The 23,613-nt window shown below is 43.0% G+C and overlaps 1 protein-coding gene across 4 annotated transcripts in view; it reads left to right on the forward strand.

Moving 5' to 3' along the window:
- The window catches only part of NPL (N-acetylneuraminate pyruvate lyase), a 36,206-nt gene that overhangs the window by 6,215 nt on the left and 6,378 nt on the right, over positions 1 to 23,613 (forward strand). For all 4 annotated transcript variants that reach the window (XM_028121499.2, XM_028121500.2, XM_028121496.2 and 1 more), the window contains exons 3-10: positions 7,790 to 7,863; positions 9,533 to 9,620; positions 13,730 to 13,787; positions 17,568 to 17,643; positions 19,201 to 19,293; positions 20,110 to 20,258; positions 20,393 to 20,439; positions 22,962 to 23,046. In XM_028121499.2, coding sequence (XP_027977300.1) covers positions 7,790 to 7,863; positions 9,533 to 9,620; positions 13,730 to 13,787; positions 17,568 to 17,643; positions 19,201 to 19,293; positions 20,110 to 20,258; positions 20,393 to 20,439; positions 22,962 to 23,046 — 670 coding nt within the window. The remainder of the gene's footprint in view (positions 1 to 7,789; positions 7,864 to 9,532; positions 9,621 to 13,729; positions 13,788 to 17,567; positions 17,644 to 19,200; positions 19,294 to 20,109; positions 20,259 to 20,392; positions 20,440 to 22,961; positions 23,047 to 23,613) is intronic.

Genomic DNA, 23,613 nt, shown 5'->3' on the forward strand with positions numbered 1-23,613 from the left:
CCTGCTTCCTCCATTTCTCTGTTTCTTCTTCTTCTTTTTTTTTTTTTTTATCCTTTTCCCGTCTAGGACCTTCACTTTCCTGATGTGTGCAATCAAAATAAGAATGTATTTTTTTGCAAGGGCCTTAAGAATTAAATTAAAATGTATGTCAGTACAGAGCACGTAGTAGGCATGTAAGCTATATTAGCTCCCATATCTCCCACCACCTGCCCTTCTCATTCAAACATTACTGTGGGTACAAAGCAAGATTGGAGCTCCCACTGAGAGCAGATGGGCATTTGCCTACTTGCCCACAGGGGAGTGTGAACTTATGTTTCCAGGAGACAGAAAGAAGGGTCACATGGAATCGAATAACTGCAAATTCTGCCTGGTGACCTGCCATCATGCGAGTTTTCCCAACCTGGCTCATAAACTAAGCCACAGTCTCCATGATTGAGAATGGCTGAACAAGAGCTATTCCCCTGCATCCTTTTTTCTTTATAATTCTAAGAAATATCCAGATTCAATTCTGAATATAAGTTGTTGTTCTGAAGTGGGGAAGTATACAGGAAGAACATGGTTAAATGGATTTTAGTTAGAGTATCTGGGTTCTTGACCCCTAGCTTTACCACCAATTAGCTGTCTGACCCTGGGAAGGTCTTGTCATCTGTTAAAAGTTCTCTTTCATATTCTGTAAAGTGTTCAGCCATATCATCTCCGAGTCCCATTTGAATTCAAAGAGTGCAGCCCTCTGGTGTTATGTCATGAGGGATATTGTAGTGATCCCAGGAAGAATGTATAAAGTACCTATAACCCCAGTCCAACCTGCACACTGCAGCCCAGTGAGCGTCCTCATAAATAAATCTAATTTTAGATTTAAGACTTCCCTCTTTAAGACTTCTCTTAAAGTCTTTAAGAGACTTTAGAGTCTCTCTAAAAGACTTCCCTCTTTAAGACTCTCTGCCGATCCCCTTTTGTCAAAGTCTTACTACTCGTCATGTGGTCCATGGACTGTTTGCTCTATATCACATAGGAACCTGCTATAAAGGCAGAATCTCAGGCCCTCCTACATACCATTAAGTCAGAACCTGCATTTTCACTGTCCCTGGATGATTCTTTAGCACACTAAAGTCTAAGATGAACTGATCTAAAGTTAAAGCCCAACTTTCTGCATGGAGCATTGGGTGTTATATGCAAACAATGAATCATGGAACACTACATCAAAAACTAATGATGTAATATGTGGTGATTAACATAACATAATAATAATAAAAAAAATAAAGTTAAAGCCCAGACTATCTGGGATACCTCTCCTGCTACATTTCTATTGCCCCATACACCTCATGTTCTTTCTTCCCTCCGTGCCTTTACACATTCTCTTTCCTCTGCCTTTTTCTACCACCATGCTCTCCTCTCTCTACTCCACATGAACACTTCTACTCATCCATCAAAGCCATTCTCTGGTGCTTCTTTCCCATTTCCTATAAAGAATTACAGAGTTCTTCCCCCTGTGCTCCCACAGTAGCCTGTGCACACCTTTTCACATTACATCAGAAGTATTTGCTAATGAAAATTGCTCTAATAACTGTTTGTTACGTGCCTGTCTCTCCCAACAGGCTTTGAGCTGCTTAAGCTTATTCCAGAGATATTTATCGAGTACCAGACAATACACAAGGACTGAGCATGTTTCTTATTTATCTTTGTATCTTCAGCATCTAGCACAGTGAATGGTAAATTTTGTTATTTCATGAGGAAAAGCTAACACTAATTGGCTAAACACTACGTGTCATTGTGCTGGCATTTTAATGTACATATTCCAAATTCATCTTCATAACAATTCTGAGAGAGAACTGTAACCTCTGTTTCTGCAGTTGATGAGACCAAGATCCTAAAACGTTAACCCACTGCACCTAGCCATGGAGCCAGAGAGAAAGGTCCTTCTCTACCCATCTCAACTCTTGTCTTTCTACACACTAGAAGACGTTTGCTTTCCTTAGTTGTTTCAAGAAGTCACTTCTTCCCTTGGGCAAGTACAGTCGTTGAAATAGAAAGTCCATTTCATGGGGGCACCCGGGTGGCTCAGTCGTTAAGCGTCTGCCTCTGGCTCAGGTCATGAGGATCGAGCCCCGCATCGGGCTCCCTGCTCTGTGGGAAGCCTGCTTCTCCCTCTTCCACTCCCCTTGCTTGTGTTCCCTCTCTTGCTGTGTCTCTCTCTGTCAAATAAATAAAATTAAAAAAAAAAAAAGTCCATTTCATGGACGCCTAGGTGGCTCAGTCAGTTAAGTGTCTACCTTTGGCTCAGGTCAGAATCCCAGGATCCTGGGATCGAGTCCCGCCTTGGGCTCCCTGCTTAGAGGGGAGCCTGCTTCTCCCTCTGCCTGCCGCTACCCCTGCTTGTGCTCTCTCTCTCTCTCTCTCTCTCACACACAAATAAAATCTGTAAGAAAGAAAGAAATTTCAGATTGGCTAAAATGTCAAAAAAAAAAAAAAGTTATTTTCTCCCTCAAATGCCTTTGACTTCACCATGGGAATCTTCACAATACCCTCTAGTAAAAACAGGCTGGTTACCCCAGTCAGAAGGGGCCTGGACTGCTGGAGTTGGAGTTTGGTATTGTCTTTTTAACTGTGTGGGGAGACTACATGACCCAGATTCCCAGAACAGAATGTTTTCTGGCAAGGCAGGGCAGTTATGGTCCCTGAATACTTCTCTGCCCAAGGAGTTTTAAAGTAGCCAAGTAGTTATTTTGCCAAAAGCACGCATAACTTTCATCTGGTTTTGAATGCTGAGAGTTATATGTAAAAGGCAAAAAAATCCGATTTTCTAACATGTGTGCCAGTTATGAAAAGACCTCCCTGGTGATTCTGTATTCTCAGATACAGTGAAAGTCTTTCATTTTGTGTCATACACCAGGAGAGGAAATGAACAGCAATAGAGATTTTTCTCTGAAAAGCCACCTCCGAAAAATTCCTTTATCCTTCTGTCCTAGGAGAAGAGAGACAGCCTACATGCTGTTTCAAACGGTATCCACTCAGGGCCTCAATTTGTGGCAAAAATAATTGGATAAACATTCTCTCCTCTTACATGGTTTGGAAGTAAACTAAATGTCCAAGGGTCTAGAGGATTAGCTAAGTTCTGTTCATTCATACAATGAAATGCTGTGTAGCCCATATAGGAACAGAATATCTGAAGATGCGGGAAAATACTCAGTTTGGCATGCTAAGTGATAAATATCACAATGCTTTGTACAATATGACCATATCCATTTAAGAAACGCTGCACTGTATGAATAGAAAAATATCAAAACTAATAATAGTGATAATCTCCAAGGAGATAATGAGTGGGTTTTTCCCTCTTTTTATATCATGTGTACTTTCAAAAATAAATGACATAGCTTCTATGGTATGAAAAATTGGAAGAAAATCATGGACCTAAGGCAAAGAATCTGAACCCATGGGAACTGAAATTAAGATAGTGAATTGGAGTTAAGTAGGGGAGTGACTTCAGCAAGCATGGTATTTGGTTCTGGGTCACTCAGCACTGAGATGGCCAGTACTTGGATGTGTTCTTGAGGCTCACAAAGGAAGAGACATTGCAGTCCCACCTTTGGAAGAGAACTGGTTTGTGCCACCTCTTACTTGCATGAGCAATGAACCCCAGACAGCCATCCAGCGGGGAAGAGAATATTCCAGTCTTACCATTTGCATTATCTCTAGTGACTTCCGGATGCCTGATACAGTGCCTGCAGCAATTAACATAAACCCACATACCGCAGAGAGGTAGATTACGGTGGAGAAACAGGGAAGGGAGCAAAGTCCCCAGAGAGAATTATCATCCTGCTCCTACCTTGGCCCTGCTGTTGGGGTACTTTTGTGACACCAAGGGTAACAGCTCTGGGTAATTTCCCTGGGCTCACTTGTGACTGTAGCCACTGAACAACAATGCCAAGGGCTGCAAGCTTGCACCTCTAGTCAGACAGAGACCTGAAATCCCTGAGGTGGTCTGGGGGGATTCTATGCCTCCAAAGGGGGCAGCCACAACTCCTCCCCGCCATTCAGTACTGTACAGAAATGTAGGCCTGGCCTTGTTAGATCTTCTGGCTTTTCCATCATTTTTCATAACAAGAAAAATTTTTATCACTGTGAAGGTCAAAACACATTAGGAGCCATCTCTTTTCAACCTTTTTCTCTCTCTAAGAGGATTTGGTCATTCCAAAAGACTATCTGTCCAAGGACATTTTGGGGTAACTCTGCCACTGCCCAGAAATTCTACCATTAGTGTCACTCCTGTAGGCTAGGGGCATTTTATAAGAAGCAACAAACTGCTTTCTTGAAGGGATAGATAATGTATCACCCCTAACCCGAGGGAATTTGTAGCTGTCCTCCAGCAAAGTCTAAAGGAGTAGGGGGTCAGTGTAGATGGAAGCATTACCCATGGAAGCCACAGAGTGAAGTGTGGAGTTCACTGAGGAAGGAGAAGAAACTGCGGATTTCATATACTGGCCTCGATCTGCCTAAGGGTGCAGCCAACTCCCTGGAAAGTGGAGGGCGCCAGAATAGGTCCAGATAGACAGCAACTCAAGAACGTGGGAGGGAAGGAGGAGTGCAGGGTTTCATTCTGTTTATTCCAGACCCACCTCCTCCATGAAGCCTCCTTTCCCAGCCTCCTTAATTGGAGTGATTCCCTCTTCTGAACGCCTGTACACTTTCTAACTCAGTCATAGCCCTCAACGTACATTCCTTAATATTCTAGTTATTTGTATACTATGCCATCTCCTTTCCTAGTTAATAGTGAAGTTTACACGTATCCTGCAGGTGTGGGGATAGGCTGCTCTGAAGGCAGAGATCATGGGGGTTTCCTCCTCACTGAGCTTCTGCACTATGCCAGGTGCAGACAAGGGGTTGTCAGGGATAAAAGGCACAGTGCCTGCCTTCAGGAAGTCCTTGCTCTAGCCTGGAGGGTGGGCATAAACAATTTACAAAATGATCCTCGTGGTAATAGAGATGTGAACTTTGATGGGGGTGTGAGGTATTTCTGGGTTTCATCATGAGGAATAGTAACAGCAGTAATGATTGAGTGTTTCATTGGAGCCAGGTAGAGTGCTGAGCACATGCAGTGGACTGGCCGTGTGGGTCCCTGCTGAGTTTAGAGTCCACTTTGGGGATATACACATACATCCCCCAACAGAAACAGTTTCTCTCCTTAAGTACTTCTGAAAATGGAAACAAGCTCTCTAGCTTCCCTTTCCAAATGATGAAGCATTAGATTAAACCAAAAGAACACACATCAGAGGGAGTACTGTACCTACCAGCCCTGACCATCCAGAGCTCTCCAAGCTCCCCCTCAGTGAAAAAGCCAGGCCTACCCTAGGTGATCTTGAGTACGGGGCTGGGATGGGATTGGGGAGGTGTCAAGACTTTAGTGAAAGTGTCCGGGAGCCGCTGTGTTTGAATCTGTGATTCCAACACAGGCTGTTGCCCACTAGGTTTATTTTCTGTTTCCAATCTGTGATTTGGAAGTGTGATTGGGAGCTGTTTCCTGGTTGCTTGCATTGGTAGATGGACATCATAGGTCAAAATCTGGGTTTTTATCCTGCAAACAAAACCACTGCTAATTGTCCTGCATCTCGTCACTTATCCCAAGTGGTGAAGGGCTTGATGGAAGCAGCCAGGAGCAGGTTCAAATGGTCAGGAATGTCTGAGGCTTAGACATTTCAAGTTGAGCAGGTCAAGCTGACCTAAATGAGGGTGTTGAGATAGATTGTCTAGGCGGATAACTTGCCCATCCTCCTTTTAGGTGAGAACAACCTAAGTTTGTTCCTGTTGTGCATTCAGGAATCCTCCCTGCTCAGCAAGACAGAGGCCAGGATTTGGCATTTGAGCAAGTGGGGCGGGGGGGGGGGGGGGGGGGGGGCAATGTTACAATACCATGAGCCATTAAAGAGGGAATCTGCTCCCCCTGGGGGCTTTTATAACTGCTTTAAAACACACTCTTCCCAAGTGGCTGGCTCAGATGTCATTTGCATGTTGGGGACAGTGATCACCTGTGCATTCTTTGCTTTTATCTCTCGTGTCCCTGTTATCTTTGACAACTACCCTTTGATGCCTTTGTTTTCTATATGCATCCGATTTTTTGTTTTGTTTTTTTTGCTAAGGAATACAGTAAGTAGAAATGAAAAGCATGTTAATAGGTTGAGATTAAACTAGGATTCTCTGGCCCCCATTGACAAAAATATAAATGGAAGCCAACTAGTACTTTTTGTCCTTGGCGATGTAACTAACCATGGCTTCTGCGACATTTAACACCCACTATAGCCACAGCCATAGTTTTCCTTTGGCTTTTCACTTTTTTTTTTCCCCTCTTTTAAATTTTTGTTATGTTAATCACAACACATCGTTCGTTTTTGATGTAGTGTTCCGTGATTCATTGTTTGTGCATAACACCCAGTGCTCCATGTGGTATGTGCCCTCCTTAATACCCATCACCAGGCTAACCCATCCCCCCACCCCCTCCCCTCTAGAACCCTCAGTTTGTTTTTCAGAGTCCATCGTCTCTCATGGTTCGTCTTCCCCTCCGATTTACTCCCCTTCATTCTTCTCCTCCTGCTATCCATCCCCCATCATCCTCACCTGCATTTTGACTGAGAACAGGTCATTTTATATGATGTGTATGTGTCAGTTTCTAGATTTTAAAATCAATGTGACTAAGGAAAAGAGCCCTTATTGCTTTAAGCGTCAGATCCTTATAAGGTCTTTGCTTTTCAAACTGCCGCGTGCATGCAGATCACAAGGGGATCTTGTTACAATGCAGATTTTGACTGGTTAGGACTGTGTGGGGGCAGGGAGGGCAATGCTACAATACCATGAGCCATTAAAGAGGGAGTCTGCTCTGCGTTTCTTACAGACTCCCCAGATGCTCTTCCACAGACCACGCTTTGAGAGGCAGTGAGAGCAAAGTTCCTCTCCAGTGTTAATCTTCTTTGATTTAAAACTAGCAAATACAACTGAAGCTTTCATTTACTGTCACAAATATTAAGTGCTAAAATTCTTAAATTATTAAGATCCAACTTTCCTATCTTGTAAGCCTAAAAAATGCTTCTCACCAAGTGGAAAATATTAAATTCTCATTTAACAATGGCCCCAATCATCCTGCTTCCCCAAAAGAGCAAAAGATTACTAAGTAATTACTTTTTAAATATTACTTGTGAGGATGTTTAAAGGTAAAGCCTTTGTGATAAATAACGGTGTGTTGCTCACATAAGTGAGGCATATATGAATAAGTAGAGAAATCACCAGGCTCAAAAAATAAGGAAAAGCCAGGCATTATTTAGAGCAAGTTAAGAATTTTACAAATTGGCTAGGTGGACTTTTTTTTTTTAATTCAATTTAGTTAACATATAGTGTATTATTAGTTTCAGGGGTAGAATTTAGTGATTCATCAGTTACATACAACACCCAGTGCGCATTATATCAAGTGCCCTCCTTAATGCCCATCACCCAGTTACCCTACCCCCACCCCTTTCCCTCCAGCAACCCTGAGCAGACTCCCTCTTTAATGGCTCAGTTTGTTCCCTATGGTTTGCCTCCATCTCTATTTTTATCTTATTTTTCCTTCCCTTCCCCTATGTTCATCTGTTCTACATATGAGTGAAATCATATGGTATTTGTCTTTCTCTGACTTATTTTGCTTAGCATAATATGGCTGGGTAGACTTTTAATAACTATTAACAAAAGAGAGCAGTTTATAGATTTGAAGATTGGTTGAATAAAAACTAAATATGCTTTTTTCCCATTTTTTTCCTGTGTCCTTTAGAGAAATCAACTTTTCAGTCATTGGTCAGTATGTGGATTATCTTGTGGAAGAACAGGGAGTGAAGAATATTTTTGGTGAGTCATCTTTAGACATTTCTCTAGACATCTCTAGCCCGGTCCTTAGAAAGTAGCTCTCACCTGGTTCTAATTAAGAGGTCACAGTGTCTTGTGTCATAGGTTATGACTGAGCCTGGCCAAACTAAGTAAAATTTGCGAATCTGTAGACTCATCAATTTTAGACCTGGAAAGCACCTCAAGAGATTACCTAATTTGGTGGTGTACCTTCAAAACAGATAAGGTGTTATTTTTAATTCCAACTTAAAGAGGAAAATCTATGGCTCAGATATATTATTTAGGGTGCCTAAAGACACTTAGCCAAGGAATGATAGAGTAACAGCCAAATCCAGACTTCTCTCTCTTAAGAATGGGCTTTATTGTGTCTTCACCACACTTTTCATATAATAAATGTAGAAAGACTAAATGCAGCACACAAAAGAATCACAGATCCAGCAGTTATCCTCATTTATTTCATGGACGGTGGAAATTAAAAAATCAGACCTTGAACATTTTAGGCCTGAGAATATACAAACGTGTGATTGAGTTGCTCCGTGTGTGGTGTTCTGAGTGCTTGAACACCTACCTACAGACTGGACCCTACAGCTTTTTCCCAAGCTCCTGCTCTACCAACAGGGGTCCCTCAAGAACCTGGAAACACGAGGTCATAATCCAGGCAGGTTAAAGCCTCTGCGAACAGGTGGTCAGGGCACATGTCAAAACCAGAACCTGATTACAGAACCACTTGGTGTCCCCCTACAGCTCCAAGCCATGGTGGGGGAAGACTGATTCTTACTCTTCAAAGGGCCACGGCTCTCCCCTGGGTATAGGGAAAAAGTAGGAACATCCCTACTAGTAGAGCATACTTGGAAGTGTCTTAAGACCCTAAAGGAGTGATAAAAAAACACTCTTTCCTACTCTCACTCCCCCTTCTCCAACTGAGCGCTCAGTATTTGGAGATCCAAATGCATTAGGCCCCAGTAATGTATCCTAGTGCTGTTTGCATACTATCTGTGATCCATTAAGAGATTACTGCATTAGAAGGGAAAGTTTTAGAAACACAGCTTTGGATTCAAATTTATTTAGTGATTCAGAACCTCATCTCTGCCTCTGTAGATGAGAAGAACCATTTGTACTTTGCAGGGTTGTTGTGAAAATAAGTGACTATTGTAAGAGTGCTTAAATAAGAAATATTAATATCCTTGGTGTTTTCTTATGAATTACCATGAAGAAATTGTCCTAGAGTGCTACAATCATGTTAAACTCTAGACTGAGGTCTTTGTAGATCTGTAGTATGTACCACTGTCCTCATAAGTAAATCCCACTTTTGACCCCTTTGACAGCCCAGTACTGGGTGGTGGTGATTTTCCTGCCATTCAAGCCCAAATAATTGGATATTTGCCTAAAATGAGGACAGTTATCTCAGTCTGCTTTCAAATACTCTGCAAGGACAGGTTTGTCATTACAAATCATAATTAACCTTCCCACTGCTTTGAACACGGTGAAGATGGAAAAAAGACAGTCTTAGATAAAAATGGAAACGTGGCGTTTCCCCTCCAGATTCCATCCTCTGATCTTTCCCCACATCCCTTCCCCTTAAGCAGGGAGTTCTGACCCTGCACTTCCTGCGTTGGTGTTGGAGGGGCAAAAGGAATCGGTTGGCCCCACTAACTGACTCTGTTTGGAACAGTGAATGGCACGACGGGAGAAGGCCTGTCCCTGAGCGTCTCAGAGCGTCGCCAGGTCGCAGAGGCATGGGTGGCCAAAGGGCGGAACAAGTGAGTGGCGTCACCAGGATGAAGGCGCTCTTCGAGAGAGCTGCATAGAGTATGGCTCTTTTCCGATGGCATAGCCTCCCACCTTCTGGTCAGAGGGCAAGCCTGAGGCATGGGGATCCTGGCGCTTTGGCAAGGAGCTGAGGCAGCAGAGAACCCCTCCCTTCTGGGTGGAAGGGCAGCCAGACTGCGAGGCCCACCTGGCTCCCAGAGGGTCCATCTGGAAGCTGGAAGCTGCCCCTTATCTATTTACAAAGCCAATCCCCTCGGGTTACTTGTCCTTGGGCTGAGGGGATAAGAGGGGGAGCGGCTAGTGACACTCTGTTGTCCCCTGGCTCTTGTGAACAACTCCAACCCCTTCCCCTCTCAGGATGGGTACCTGAGGCTTACATCAGCCCTTGCTTCCCTACATCTCTGTGCATATGACTCAGCATGCTCTCTGTGGTGCTGCTTTTTGTAGTCTTCAGGACTCAGTTCATGCCCTGGTAGTCAAGTCAAGTAAAACAGGGTCTCTGCCTTCAGCTTGCTTGCCATCCAATGGAGATGTCAGATCGTGAAATTTAACACTGATTCTTCTGATGAATAGTATAAACAGGGATCAGAGAAGGCAATGGTTGACGTTGCATTAGGTGGAGGCAAAGATTGGAGGTTAAGTACCAAGTGAGCCTGGTGCAGTTGTCAGTGTGAAGCCCATGACCTCCTTGGGGATCCTCAAATGGCTTAAGAGCACCTTGAGGACTCGGAAACTGTATGCCAAGGCTGAGTGCATGTCCATGGAAGGAGTTTCTGCTGATCCATCAGCTTTCAGCTCATTTCCAGTCAGATTGTGAGCCCAAAAAGATTAAAGACCATGGACGGAGAAACAAGGAAGGTTAAGGATCAACATTAAGAAAAGCACCAGAGGGGCGCCTGAGTGGCTCATTCGCTAAGCATCTGTCTTCGGCTCAGGTCGTGATCCCGGAGTCCTGGGATCAAGCCCCACATCGGGCTCCCTGCTCGGCCGGAAGACTGCTTCTCCCTCTCCCTCTCCCCCTGCTTGTGTTCCTTCTCTCACTATCTCTCTCTCAAATAAATAAATCATTTAAAAGAAAGAAAGAAAGAAAGAGAGAGAGAGAGAGAGAGAAAGAAGAAAGGAAGGAGGGAAGGAGGGAGGGAGGGAGGGAGGGAGGAAGGGAGGAAGGAAGGAAGGAAGGAAGGAAGGAAGGAAGGAAGGAAGGCACCAGAAATGGGGAGATAGGGAAGAAGGCAAAGACAGAAAGCCCTTCGCAGGAGGGAGGTCAGAGGTGAATCCTGCCACTTAAGGAAGAATGTTTCAGAGCGTGCCACTGTAGCATGGGACTCTACAGCCAGACTGCCTGAGTTTGGGTCCTGGCTCTGGCTCTCACTAGGCTTCTGAACTCAGACAAGTCACTTAACCACCCTGTGCTTCACCTATAAAATTGGAATAAAAGTATGTATCTTGTGGTGGTGAGGATTCGAGCAGTGCCTGGCACGTAGTAGCAAGTCTTATACGGGAATTCATTGTAATTATTTGCAGCGGATGCTGTGTTCGTCATCACATTTGTTATAAATGTCAGATGTTGTGATAGTCAGTAGATGGAGGGCTGAGAAGACGGTTGGTTTGAAGTGACCGTGACCAATGACCTCAGAGAGAGCAGAGCCCGTCGGTTTGTTGAAACAGGAGCAGACTGCAGTGAACTGTGGATCGTGGATCACCGCAGACGTGTGGGGGTGGGGGCCACGAGCACAGCTCGTTCTCGGAACATTTTCTGGTGAAGGGAAGGAGAGATGGAGTGGTAGGTTAGGGAGGAGGAAGCAAGATGAAAAGAAGGGTAGTTTTGTTTTGTTTTTTTTAAAGATGTTATTTATTTATTTGACAGAGAGAGAGTGAGAGCACAAGCTGGGAGACAAAGGGAGAGGGAGAAGCAGGCTTCCCGCCGAGCAGGGAGCCCGATGCGGGGCTCGATGCGGGGCTCGATCCCAGGACCCTGGGATCATGACCTGAGCCAGAGGCAGACGCTTAATGACTGAGCCACCCAGGCGCCCCCCCTAGTTTGTTTTAAAGTGGGGAAGTCCTGGGCATGTTTCTCTGCTGAAAAGACACTGTTACAGGAGAAGAGATCAAGAGAGTAGACAGCTGATACCTTTGAAAGGAAGGTCTGGGGGGTGGGGAGAGGGTTGAAACAAAACCCAAAGTAGATAGTGTAACGTGAGAGGACAGCCCAGAAGCTGGGAGGAAAGCATAGAGGAGAATACGGCTAAGCGTGGGGGTGCAGAAGAGAAGTGGGGCAGTCTGTGTATGAAATCTCTGTATATTTCTGGTGTGTTGGAAGTGAGCACATCTGCCAGGAACAAGGAGTTGAGTTAGAATTAGCTTGAGAATAGTCCAGATGTGAAGTAGCCACTGCAGGGAATTGGAAGGGAAGTAAGTCATGTTGAACAGAAGGCTTTTTGGAGCCTCGTTCTCCTGATCTGGGAAAGGACAAATTGGCATAAAAGCCATAGGATGGCTTTATCTAGCAGCACCTAGCAGCAGGGTGGAAGGAGGAAGGCATGGATGGCTTCTTTTAACCTAAGCCAGGAGAGGTGTAAAAGATTTAAGGAGGTCTGCAGAAAAGCTGCTGATAAGAGTAGAACCTATCAGTCAGCCTTCCTTTCTCCTTTCAAAGGTCTTAATCCTTTAAAGATTTTTTATTTATTTTTATATGGCACAGAGACAGAGATAGTGAGAGAGAGAGCATAAACAGGAGGAGCGACAGGCAGGCAGAGGGAGAAGGAGAAGGAGAAGCAGGCTTCCCGCCAAGCAGGGAGCCCAATGCGGGGCTCGATCCCAGGACCCTGGGATCATGACCTGAGCCGAAGGCAGCCGCTTAACCGACTGAGCCACCCAGGCGCCCCTGGGGTTGCATTTTTAAAGGATTAAGACCTTGGGTGCCTGGGTGGCTCAGTCGGTTAAGTGGCTGCCTTCGGCTCAGGTCATGATCCCAGGGTCCTGGGATCGAGCCCCACATCGGGCTCCCTGCTCGGCGGGGAGCCTGCTTCTCCCTCTGCCTCTGCCTGCCTGCCTGCCTACTTGTGCTCTCTCTCTCCCTCTCTGTCAAATAAACAAATAAAATCTTAAAAAAAAAAAAATAAAAAATAAAAAAAAAATAAAAATGCAACCCTGGGGCACCTGCGTGGCTCAGTGGGTTAATCATCTGCCTTCGGCTCAGCTCATGATCTCAGGGTCGTGGGATCAAGCCCCACGTCGGGCTCCCTGCTCAATGGGGGGGGGGGGTCTGCTTCTCCCTCTCCCTCTGCTCCTCCCTACCCCTCTGTTCACTCTCTCTCTCTCTCTCAGGTAAATAAATAAAATTTTTAAAAATGCAACCCCGATCACATCACTTCCTTAGTGAGGCCCCATTTCACCTGAGACACGGCAAATCAAGAGTCACTGGGGACTCACTGATGGGACCTAAACAAGAATATGGCATCTCCACCCCTTGAAGATGGCATGTGCATGTTATTCAGGGTCCCTCAGGAGTCTCTGGGGTGACTGGACTCACAACTGAGTTTTATTAATCCTCTGAAAACACCAGGCTCACTGTGGCCTCCTCCCATGGGGCTACATGGAGCACCCCTAAAGATGAATATTGGGGTCTCAGAGGAAACCTCTCATAAGAGGCCAAATTCTGAGGACTGACAAGATAGGAAAAGCTTTTTACAGTGAATTCATTTCTCATGTGGCTTGTTCCTGGCTGTACTCTTTGAAGATCCTCTTTGTTTTTATCTCCAACCAGAAATACCTCCATGTTACACCAATCTCCACACACATATCACCATCAATACACCATCTAAAATAGTGCTTCGTCAAAGTGCGTAGTCAAATACTGATTGACTCTTGGCGTCAAAATTCTGCTTGGTTAGACCTTAAATTTTACTCCCTGCACATTTTTTTTTAATCCCCTATTAGATTAATTTTAAATAGACCAGTATAGAATTTAATAGTTTTGAGGTTGAGGTTAGCAGGACATTAATTAACTGCCAAAACCAGTACAAACCAGGGTAGTTCAGCCCTTCCTTCCATGTTACTGTAAACTTCCAAGTGATGCAACAGCTTTTCTCTTTTGCAGGTTGGATCAGGTGGTAATTCATGTAGGAGCCCTGAGCTTGAAAGATTCACAAGAACTGGTAGGTATGTAGGTCCATCTGGGAGAGACCACTCAAGGGGCCTCCTTTTCCTTTTATTATTAGAGCATGGTTGATATATACAATATTATATTCATTTTAGGTGTACGACATGGTGAATCGATAATTCTGTGCGTTACTCAGTGCCCACGAGGATAAGTGTAATCTCCATCTGTCACCATACAATGTTATTACAATATTATTAACTACATTCCCTATACCTTTCATCTCTGTGGCTTGTTTATTTTATAACTAAAAGTTTGTACTTCTTAATCCCCTTCACCTCTTTTGCCCATCCCTTCACTGGCAACTACCAATTTGTTCTCTATATTTATGAGCCTGTTTCTGGTTTTTTGTTTATTTGTTCATTTGTTCGGGTTTTTTTTTTAGATTCCGCACAAGGGAAGGGGCTCCTTTTTTTATGCTGAAGTTAAACTCAGTACCATTTTTGCTGTATATTGGATGCTGTCATTGGGGAATATGAGGTGTGGGACCTCAGAGCTCACCATCCAGAAGCAGGCATGGAGCAATAATGAGAGTAGCCCGAGGTGGTAACTTCTGTAGCAGAGTTTTGAGTAGGAGACAGAGGCCCGTCTTCTTCCGAGGGGTGGGTATAGAGGTAGTTCAGTTTGCAAATAGGGAGAAGAACTTGAGCCAACCTCAGTTTCTCTAGGAAGCAAAAGGCAAAGCCATCTGCTGGGCATGAAGGAGATGGAAGATGGGGTTCAGAGATGAAGAGCAGTAAAAATTGAGAATCACTGCCCAGGGGAATGGGAGGGAAAACTGAAGCACAGGAAGACTGTCTCCACCCATGTTCTTGTCAGCATTATTTACAATAGAAAGAGGTGAAAGCAACCAAAATGCCCATCAATGGATAAATAGATAAACAAAATATGGTATATACGTACTATTAAAGGACAAAAATACAGATGAGTAATTTAAAAGATCAAATTGGCTTTATTGAATGAATCCAGCAGCATCCAATCTAGCAAATAGAAAGCTCTATTGAGCTGTGGAAAAGGAAAGGTAAAAGACAGAGAGGGAGCAAGAAAAAGGAAATTATTAGCAAAGAACACATTGTTTTAAGCAAGGTCGCCCTCCTAAGGGCAATGGTAGGGGTCTGACAGTAAATTTCCTAGGGCTGACCAGGAAATTCCATGTTGACAGTTTAAAGGTTACATTCCTGGGAGGATTGAAACTGAAGTCAGGTTAGGTATTAAGTCTTGGTTTGCTGACATGGGTCCTTAACATAAGTGACTCCATTTGGGTCCTGTGGTTTTCTTTTTAACAATACAATGGAATATTATCCAGCCTTAAAAAGGAAGGGAATCCATCCTGCCACCTGCTATAATATAGGTGAACCTCTTTGAGGACATTATGTTAAATAAAATAAGCCAGTCACTAAAAGACAAATACTGTATGATTCCTCTGAAATAAAGTATCTAAAGTAGTCAAATTCATAAAAACAGGAAGTAGAATGGTGGTTGCCAGGGCCTAGAGGCAGAGAGGAAGAATTATTTAATGGGTATAGAGTTCCAGATTTGCAAGATGAGAAGTTCTAGAGATCTGTTTTATAACAATGTGAATATACTTAAAACTACTGAACTGTACACTTAAAAATGATTAAGGTGGTAAATTTTATGTGGTTTCATCACAAGTAAAAAAAAATTTTTTTTTTGAAGTAAGCTCTACACCCAACATGGGGTTTGAACTCATGGCCCTGACATCAAGAGTCACAAGCTCTACCAAGCCAGCCAGCCACCCCTAATTAGTTAATTTTTTAAAAAGGATTGCCCAGGGCGCCTGGGTGGCTCAGATGGTTAAGTGTCTGACTTCAGCTCACATCATGATCTCCAGGTCCTGGGATCGAGCCCCACGTTGGGCTCCCTGCTCAGCAGGGAGTCTGCTTCTCCCTCTTCCTCTGCCTCTCCCCACTGTTCCTGCTCTCTCTCTCTCTGTATCTCTCTGTCTCAAATGAATAAATTAAAAATTATTTAAATAAATAAAAAGGATTGCCCTTTGGTGCTAAAAAACCAACTGAAGTTGTAAGTCATAAATTTGTCTTACCACCATTCAACTAAGTTATGAAAATTTCTTTCTAGGTATAGTCTTCAACCAGAATATAGGTTCAAGAACACGAACAATTGGATTGCTCCAGGTTTAGAGATTAGCAGATTAGGTAGAGCAAAGGGCAGGAATGGAAGGAGTTAAAGTTTCTGGCAGAAAAGTACATGACCTGGTGGTTTTGAGGACTTTGTGAATTGGGTAAAAAAAAGAAAGCTCGAAAGTGTTGAGGTATTTACCAGCAGGCCCAGAAACTGGACCACTACTAAATTAACCATGTTTTCAGAATTTATATATTCTGATTTCAAAGATTACAATGACTTGATCTAGCTCCAACATCTTCTTGATGGGTATTGTTTTTCCTATTACTGAATTTAGAAATGGGATATATATTATATATACATATATATATGTATATATAATATATATTTGCAAAATTGCAATTCAATACTCTTAGGCAAGCCACAAGGGAAGGCATATTGCTAGGTGGTTGCTTAATAAGCCTAGAATCAGAACTTGGAGACTTGATTTATTCTTCTTATGCGTGATTTGTTCTTCTTTCAATAGGTCTTTCGATTAAAGTAGTGTGATGTAGGAAATTTGTTTTCATCTTTTTTTTTTTGAAGATTTTATTTATTTATTTGACACAGAGAGAGATAGCAAGAGCAGGAACACAAGCAGGGGGAGTGGGAGAGGGAGAAGCAGGCCTCCCACTGAGCAGGGAGCCCAATGCGGGGCTCGATCCCAGGACCCTGGAATCATGACCTGAGCCGAAGGCAGACACTTAATGACTGAGCCACCCAGGAGCCCCTGTTTTCATCTCTTTTTAATTGCTTTCTTTTCCTATGTGTGATATAAATTTTAAAATATTGTCATGACGTGAAAGGTTGTCATCCATTGAGCCGAACACTGGAATAGTGTAGAGATAATCTTAGGATAGAGATAATCCCCTTCTGTAGGGATAATCCCCTACTATGGGGATAATCTTGCCAATGAGACTGTATCTGGCATCTGCTTAGCCATAACTCCATAGGATGATGTTTGAATGGGCACTGCCATCAACTGTCTCTTAGCTGTTTCCTTTTTTCTTGTTTTCAGCTAAGGTTATCCTACTCTTGTCCTAACGGAGTGCTAAACAAATGATTCAAATATATCCAACTGGTGGCCAGTGATTTAATCAACCATGCCTATGTAGTGAGGCCTCCACTAAAACCCAAAAGGGCAGGTTTCAGAGAGCTTCCAGGTTGGTGAACATGTGGAGATTTGGGGAGAGTGGAACACATGGAAACTACACCCCTCTCTCCATACCTTGCCTTAGGATCTCTTCCATCTGGCTGTTCCTGAGTTAATATCTTCTTACACTAAACTGGTGGCCTAGTAAGATGTTCCTCTGAGTTCTGTGAGCCAGTCTAGCAAATTAATTGACCCAAGGAGGGAATCATGAGAACCTCCAGCTCTGTAGCCAGTCTGTCAGAAGCACAGGTGATGACCTAGGTTTGTGACTGTCATCTAAAGTTCAGGAAAGTGGGGTAGTCTTGTAGGATGGAGCCCTGAACCTGTGCAATCTGTCTCCAGGTAGATAGTATCAGAGTTGAGTAGAATTGCAGGACATGCAGCTGGTGTCAGAGAATTGCCTGTTGATGTGGGGAAACCACCCCCCAACCCACAGACATCGAAATTGTCACCAAACCCATAATGGTCTTCTTTCTTCTTTTAAAGGCCCAACATGCAGCAGAAATAGGAGCTGATGGCATCGCTGTCATTGCACCTTTCTTTCTCAAGCCATGGAACAAAGGTAAGCAAATAGTCTAAATACACAGTGCCTCATGTGGTCCACTTCTTTTTGCCTTCATTCAAAATGGTCATGCTGACCTTCTGAAAGTAAAGTTGTATGGACTTCTATGGGCATGAATTTGCAGCGGTACAGTAGCTGTCCAGAATATTTGGTCTCCCTGGATCCATACAAGAAAAGACTCCTTTAAGAAGGGCTTCAACTCTTTTGCCAAGTAATCTGATTAGGTCATCCACCAAGCCCCAGGTCAACCTACAGGTGCCTGTGTTGGCTCAGGCATCCACCCCTAGTCTAATCAGTTGTGTAGGGAGTCAGAGTTACATGGCAAAGCATGGGATCATTTTTCTCAAAAAAAGAGGAATATAAGTGATGGGCATCTTGAGACTACATGTTCTATTCAAGGCTGAGTCAGTAATGAATTTAAGGGGGATTTCAGAGAAAGATCCATGGTCTTCCAAATTACCAAGTTAATTACTTTCTCCTTCTCTGCTTTCTCTACGGAAACTATTTGTGGTTTCCAAGTATACTGAGTCTTTTTAATCCTTCTGATGAGCAAACAAAGGAATACAGATTTTGAAAGGATTGAAAACAGACAATCCATGATTGCATGCATGATTAAATAAATTCATAACTAAATGTAATTGGGTCAAAATTACTGTGAAATACCATCGATTATTGGTGGAGAAAAAATAATTGTCAATATAGGATAAGTAATTTAAATACTGCCATCTTGGGAATTGAGAATGAACATTTTAAGTTTTTTCACATGGTTATAAAAATTTTACGTGAATACATTTCCCAAAAAGACAAAGGAAAGATAATGAGTTATACATAATATTTTTGTCAAATATTTATCATGGACAGAGTACATCATCACAGTATTCAGATGAAGTATTTTCTCTCCCACTCTCCAGTGTAAGCATCTTCTGCAGTAATGTCGCAGTGAAAGCTCATGGAGGATGATGTAGGAAATTGCAGATCCTCAGTAAACTAGAATGAATTCTCTTCTGCTATATCTGGATTTCTCCCAAAATGGGAAAAGTGCCAACCTCTGGTTGAATTATTGTGAGGTGTGCCACTATTCTTATAACTTCCCTCTTTGAGCAAATGTTTATCTTTTTGTTGTAGAATTTTCTCAGTTACAACTTGATGATTCTGATCCTAATGCAAATTCCTTATTCACTGGCCACATTTAGCCCTTGTGGGGTAAGAACACAAGAGTCCAACCAACGGGCTTCTGGCTTTGATAAGAGTATTTCAAGAGCTTCTCTTAATATGTGGGAAGGTTTGCACCAGTTTTTTAATAGTATTTAAGGACAGCAGGAAAGTGATCATCTTATTTTGGCCTTTCTACAGAAAGGAAAATAAACCTTTGAATGAAGTGAGTTGCCAAACATTCCAGTATTGATCTCAGGGATGGTTGAGAGGGATCGAGAATTTTCAGCTTCTGAGAGGGATGGTTACATTTCAATAGATGGTTAGGTTTTTTTTTTTTTTTTACCAGGGAAAGCCAGTGTTTTATACTTGTTCACACCATGGCTTGTCCTGCTATTCTTTCAGATGCCTTGATTAATTTCCTAAAGGAGGTGGCTGCTGCCGCCCCAACATTGCCATTTTATTATTATCACATTCCGGCCTTGACAGGGGTAAAGAGTAAGTACTGCTTCTTTCCATGTTTCTCCCTCACATCTTACCCTGTTTCGCTAAGAAACTCCCACTCCATCACACTCCACCCTGTGTCACAAAAGCCTAAAACTATTGACTGGATGTTTCGGATTGGCTCCAAAATAAGTCAGTCTTATCAAAAATAAGTCCCTCTTATCAATCATTGACACTACCTTATAATGAATGTTTTGAAGTGTGAAAGATGCATTTCTAGCAGACACCTTGTGTCTTGTATGAGAAGACACAAGCCTCTAAGCCCCATAAGGATGAAGACTGTGTCTACCTTGTACTTTACTGTATTCTCAGTGCCTGGTACATAGGAAGGTACTCTTGATCCCTCTTCACTCTTCTTTTGGCTTTCTTTCTTTCTTTTTTTTTTTTTAAGATTTTTAAAACTTATGGGATCATGACCTGAGCCAAGGCAGATGCTTAACCGACTGAGCCACCCAGGCCTCCCTTCTTTTGACTTTTCTTTTATTGTTACTATGCTTCTCCAGAAAGGAGATTGTTACAATTAGATGAGATTTCTTAGGAGATTATTTTTTAGATACAATTCCTTTCTACTTCCTTAAAAGAAAAAAAAAAAAAAAGCTGTGCTTTGGAAACGTTCATCTGTTGTCTTCAAGGAATGGAAGCGTGGGGGCTGAAATTTGATGAGTACATAGGAACTCCTAAGTGAGGGCAAGGGACGTCCAGCTGAGAACAGCCCCTGGCACTCAGCGCAGATGTGAGGGGCTCTACAAGACGGGATTTGACATTTTCTGGAGGGGTGCAGATTCGTGAGGCATTTTCTGTTTTGAGCAGTTCGTGCTGAGGAATTGTTGGATGGGATTCAGGATAAGATCCCCACCTTCCAAGGGCTGAAGTTCAGTGACACCGATCTCTTAGACTTCGGGCAATGTGTTGATCAGAATCGCCAGCAACAGTTTGCTTTCCTTTTTGGGGTGGATGAGGTAAGTCGCCCACTGGTCTGTCCCAGCAGGTTTGTTGTCCTCCAGAACAATTTGTAAAGCTGTTTAGATAGCAACATTTTTTTTCTCTTACTCTTTTTCCTAAAAGTGAATACCCTGTGTCTGTTTTTGCTTAGCAACTATTGAGTGCCCTGGTGATGGGAGCGACTGGAGCAGTGGGTAGGTAAGCCTGACTCGTTTTTCCCCATAGTTATAAATGTAAAGTCCCCCCGTGGAGGCATTCGCCGCCTACGTGGTTATACTTATTGCATGGACACCTTTTCTAACAAGAGCTGCCTTTCTTTCCCCCAGTCTTTCAGCGAAAAGGAATTAAGTAGAACTTAGCAGTTTGTTAGCAACTCAGTCACTGTTTTTAGAAGCATCTGTTGCAATTAGAGGTGAGGCACATGAGCTAAGAGCATGCACAGAATTTGTCAGAAATTATTTAGTTATTAATAACAGGAACCCATTGAAAGTAGCTAATGCGGAAGAAGACACATTATTATAAACTACTGGGAAATTAGGTAAAACTCAAGAGGAGGAAATGCAGCCAGGCCTCAGAGAAGATGAGAACCCAGGCCTGCAAAACGCTCAACAGCCAGGACAGATGGTTCTCCATCTGTGGTCCTCTGGAGACTCTCACCCCTGCGTCTCTCTGCATACCTCTCTCTTTCCCTCTCTTGCTCTCCAGGTGCGCTCTCTATGCTTCAGCATGCACATGGCCAGTCGTGGCTGCCCGGTCGTGAATCTCATCTCAGGATATCACTAGATAGCACTGCCTGTTGGGCTCACCTAAGTCCAGTCAGCTGCAGCCAGCTAAGTAGAATTACATGGCCTGATGCCTACTCAGGCAGAGGCAGGCAATTTGATTAGCATGTCCACTGCACATGTTTACCTAATTCATTAGAAACGTGCCTGCAAGGGATTGAGTGAAATATTCGTGTTAACTGAAAGTGCATTTCCTTCATATAGGAAAAGTGTAGGAGAAGCAAAGTAGTATTGATAACATGTCTAGGTGAGCATGGCTTTGATGAAGAATATGTAAGTTGGATGATCTCAATGGCTTATTCACCAAGCGAGGATGGTGACGTCCTGTGACATCCATTGTCACTACAGGGACATTTCTACCACGGGAACCTGAATGCCTGGATCTGCTGCTGACCATGAAATTCTTACTTTCTTTTCCCCCAGAAATTCTTACTTTTTTGACTTTTGTTTTTCGGCCTCCATACTAGGCATTTTAATTCTGTCAACATAATCTATAAAGAAAGTACATTTCGTTAGACTTTATTTCTTCTTAATTATAATTACATTTCTCTCTAATTAAATATGCCTAAGGCCCCTGGGATTTGAATTTTAGTATTCTGAAACTCCTCAGGCATATTGTGACTTAGGAGTGTTTCACATTTATAAGGGACTTCTCTCAGCTATTGTATTTTATTTTTCCTTACTTTATTACCAGAAGATAATGTGAACTTCATGTTCTTGGAATCCCTTGCTGTTCACTCCAGGGTCTCCATATATCAAGTACCAACAATATTTTGTTCTTGGTACATCAAGATAAATGTATTTTTCTGAGACTGACTTACTATATGAGAAGTTGCTAGAAACTGCAGAAACATCTTTGTTAAGAATTGCTGTACACTTCTATCTTGCTGATTTCTCTAAGAATTCAGTGATTAGTCTGAGGTATTTGTCTTTACTGGTAGAGTTGGATATTATTTTTTTTTTAAGATTTTATTTATTTATTTGACAGAGAGAGACACAGCGAGAGAGGGAACACAAGCAGGGGGAGTGGGAGAGGGAGAAGCACGCTTCCCGCCGAGCAGGGAGCCTGATGCGGGGCTCGGTCCTAGGACCCTGGGACCACGACCTGAGCCGAAGGCAGGCGCCTAACGACTGAGCCACCCAGGCGCCCCTGGATATTATTTTTTTAAGTCCACATTTTATCAGATCAAATAACTTATTTTCACTTTCACTTGTGCTGAATTGTAGTAGATGGCAGCATGAAGGGATGAGAGCCTTTGCCACAATTGTGTAGCCTTCTTTAAGTCGTAGTTTCTTCACAACCAAAGAGAAGCCAGGGCTTTGAGGGGATTAGACGTGATTTATGTCAAGCACCTGGAACACAATAGACAATAAATGATCTCTCATTTTATTATCATCTTTTATTATTATTGTTATTATTAGAAAGTAGTCTCTAGGTAATATATAAATTGTATAAGCATATATATTACAGGTAATATATAAATTGGCAGAGAACGCAGATAATCTGCTGGGATTTGCCCCATTCACCTAGTTCCTCGGCATAAGGCTTTAGGCCTCACCTCAGATACTACATTTTACCCACAGTTCAAATCTAGCTTTGTGCCTGCACATGTGCCCTGGGGCAGGTGTTGGCCTCTGTTATTCCCTACCAACTACACCTCCATCTCTAACGTTTTTCCCTTTTTTCTAACTTTATCCTCTTCCGACTTTTCTTCCTTTTCTTTATTCCCTTTGGTATTCTGTGCCTCCTCTTGGCACTGCTTACTGTTGCCGGATAACTCAGAAGTGAAGACACCTGATCTCTAATAGATTAGGGCCAAAAAATAGACTTCTGGGAGGCCTGGTATATTTTTCCCTTTTAGGCATCAAAAGAATTTGAAGATCTAGACTTCTCCCGCTGGGTTACTGATCCTGCAGTGTCTACTGTTTTCTTTCCAGTACCTATAACTACATGGGAAAAAAGACAAACCAGATGTTGGAGGCTTTCGAACGAAAGGACTTCTCTTCAGCCCTGAACCATCAGGTTAACTTTTCTTTCCCACTGGATAATTCTTATTGTCTGTTATCAGCACTCCTAGCACACCTGCCCTCGTTAAAATTGCCTCGCTGCCTCTTTCTTTACTTTCCTTCTGCTTCTTACCTGTTCTTGTTTAAAGCCAGACCTGTCCCCATTGTCTGTGTTCCCTACATGTCTAATCAGGACAGGCCCCATACGGGAATGACTTCTCTCTCTGTTCCTCCTAGAAATGATCGTATTTTTACTCTATGTTCAAAGTATTTTTGTGACTATAAGATAATAGCGATAGATTTCTGGGGAAATGACCCCATGCCATCCCCTTGAGGACTTCACACCCAAGTCTCCAGAGTATATGAAGAAGCTGTGAAGCTGGTAACCCAAAATGGGGAGACTTAATCCAAAGTCAGAGCAGGTCAGTCATCTTCACCTGCCATGTGCTGAGAACTGGAAGCATCTACCAGGCAGAAACAAGAGCTAAGTGAGTGATCTAAAAGGAGACACTGGCTTGGAGAGAGGAAGAGAAAAGCTGCAGGAGCTGATGTGTTATAGGGAAGACCCTAGGGGAAATGGCCC

The sequence above is a fragment of the Eumetopias jubatus genome, unplaced genomic scaffold (assembly GCF_037043125.1).
Source record: "Eumetopias jubatus isolate StellerSeaLion01/CBP00866 unplaced genomic scaffold, mEumJub1_p1.0 scaffold_12, whole genome shotgun sequence".
Taxonomy (NCBI): Eukaryota; Metazoa; Chordata; class Mammalia; order Carnivora; family Otariidae; genus Eumetopias; species Eumetopias jubatus.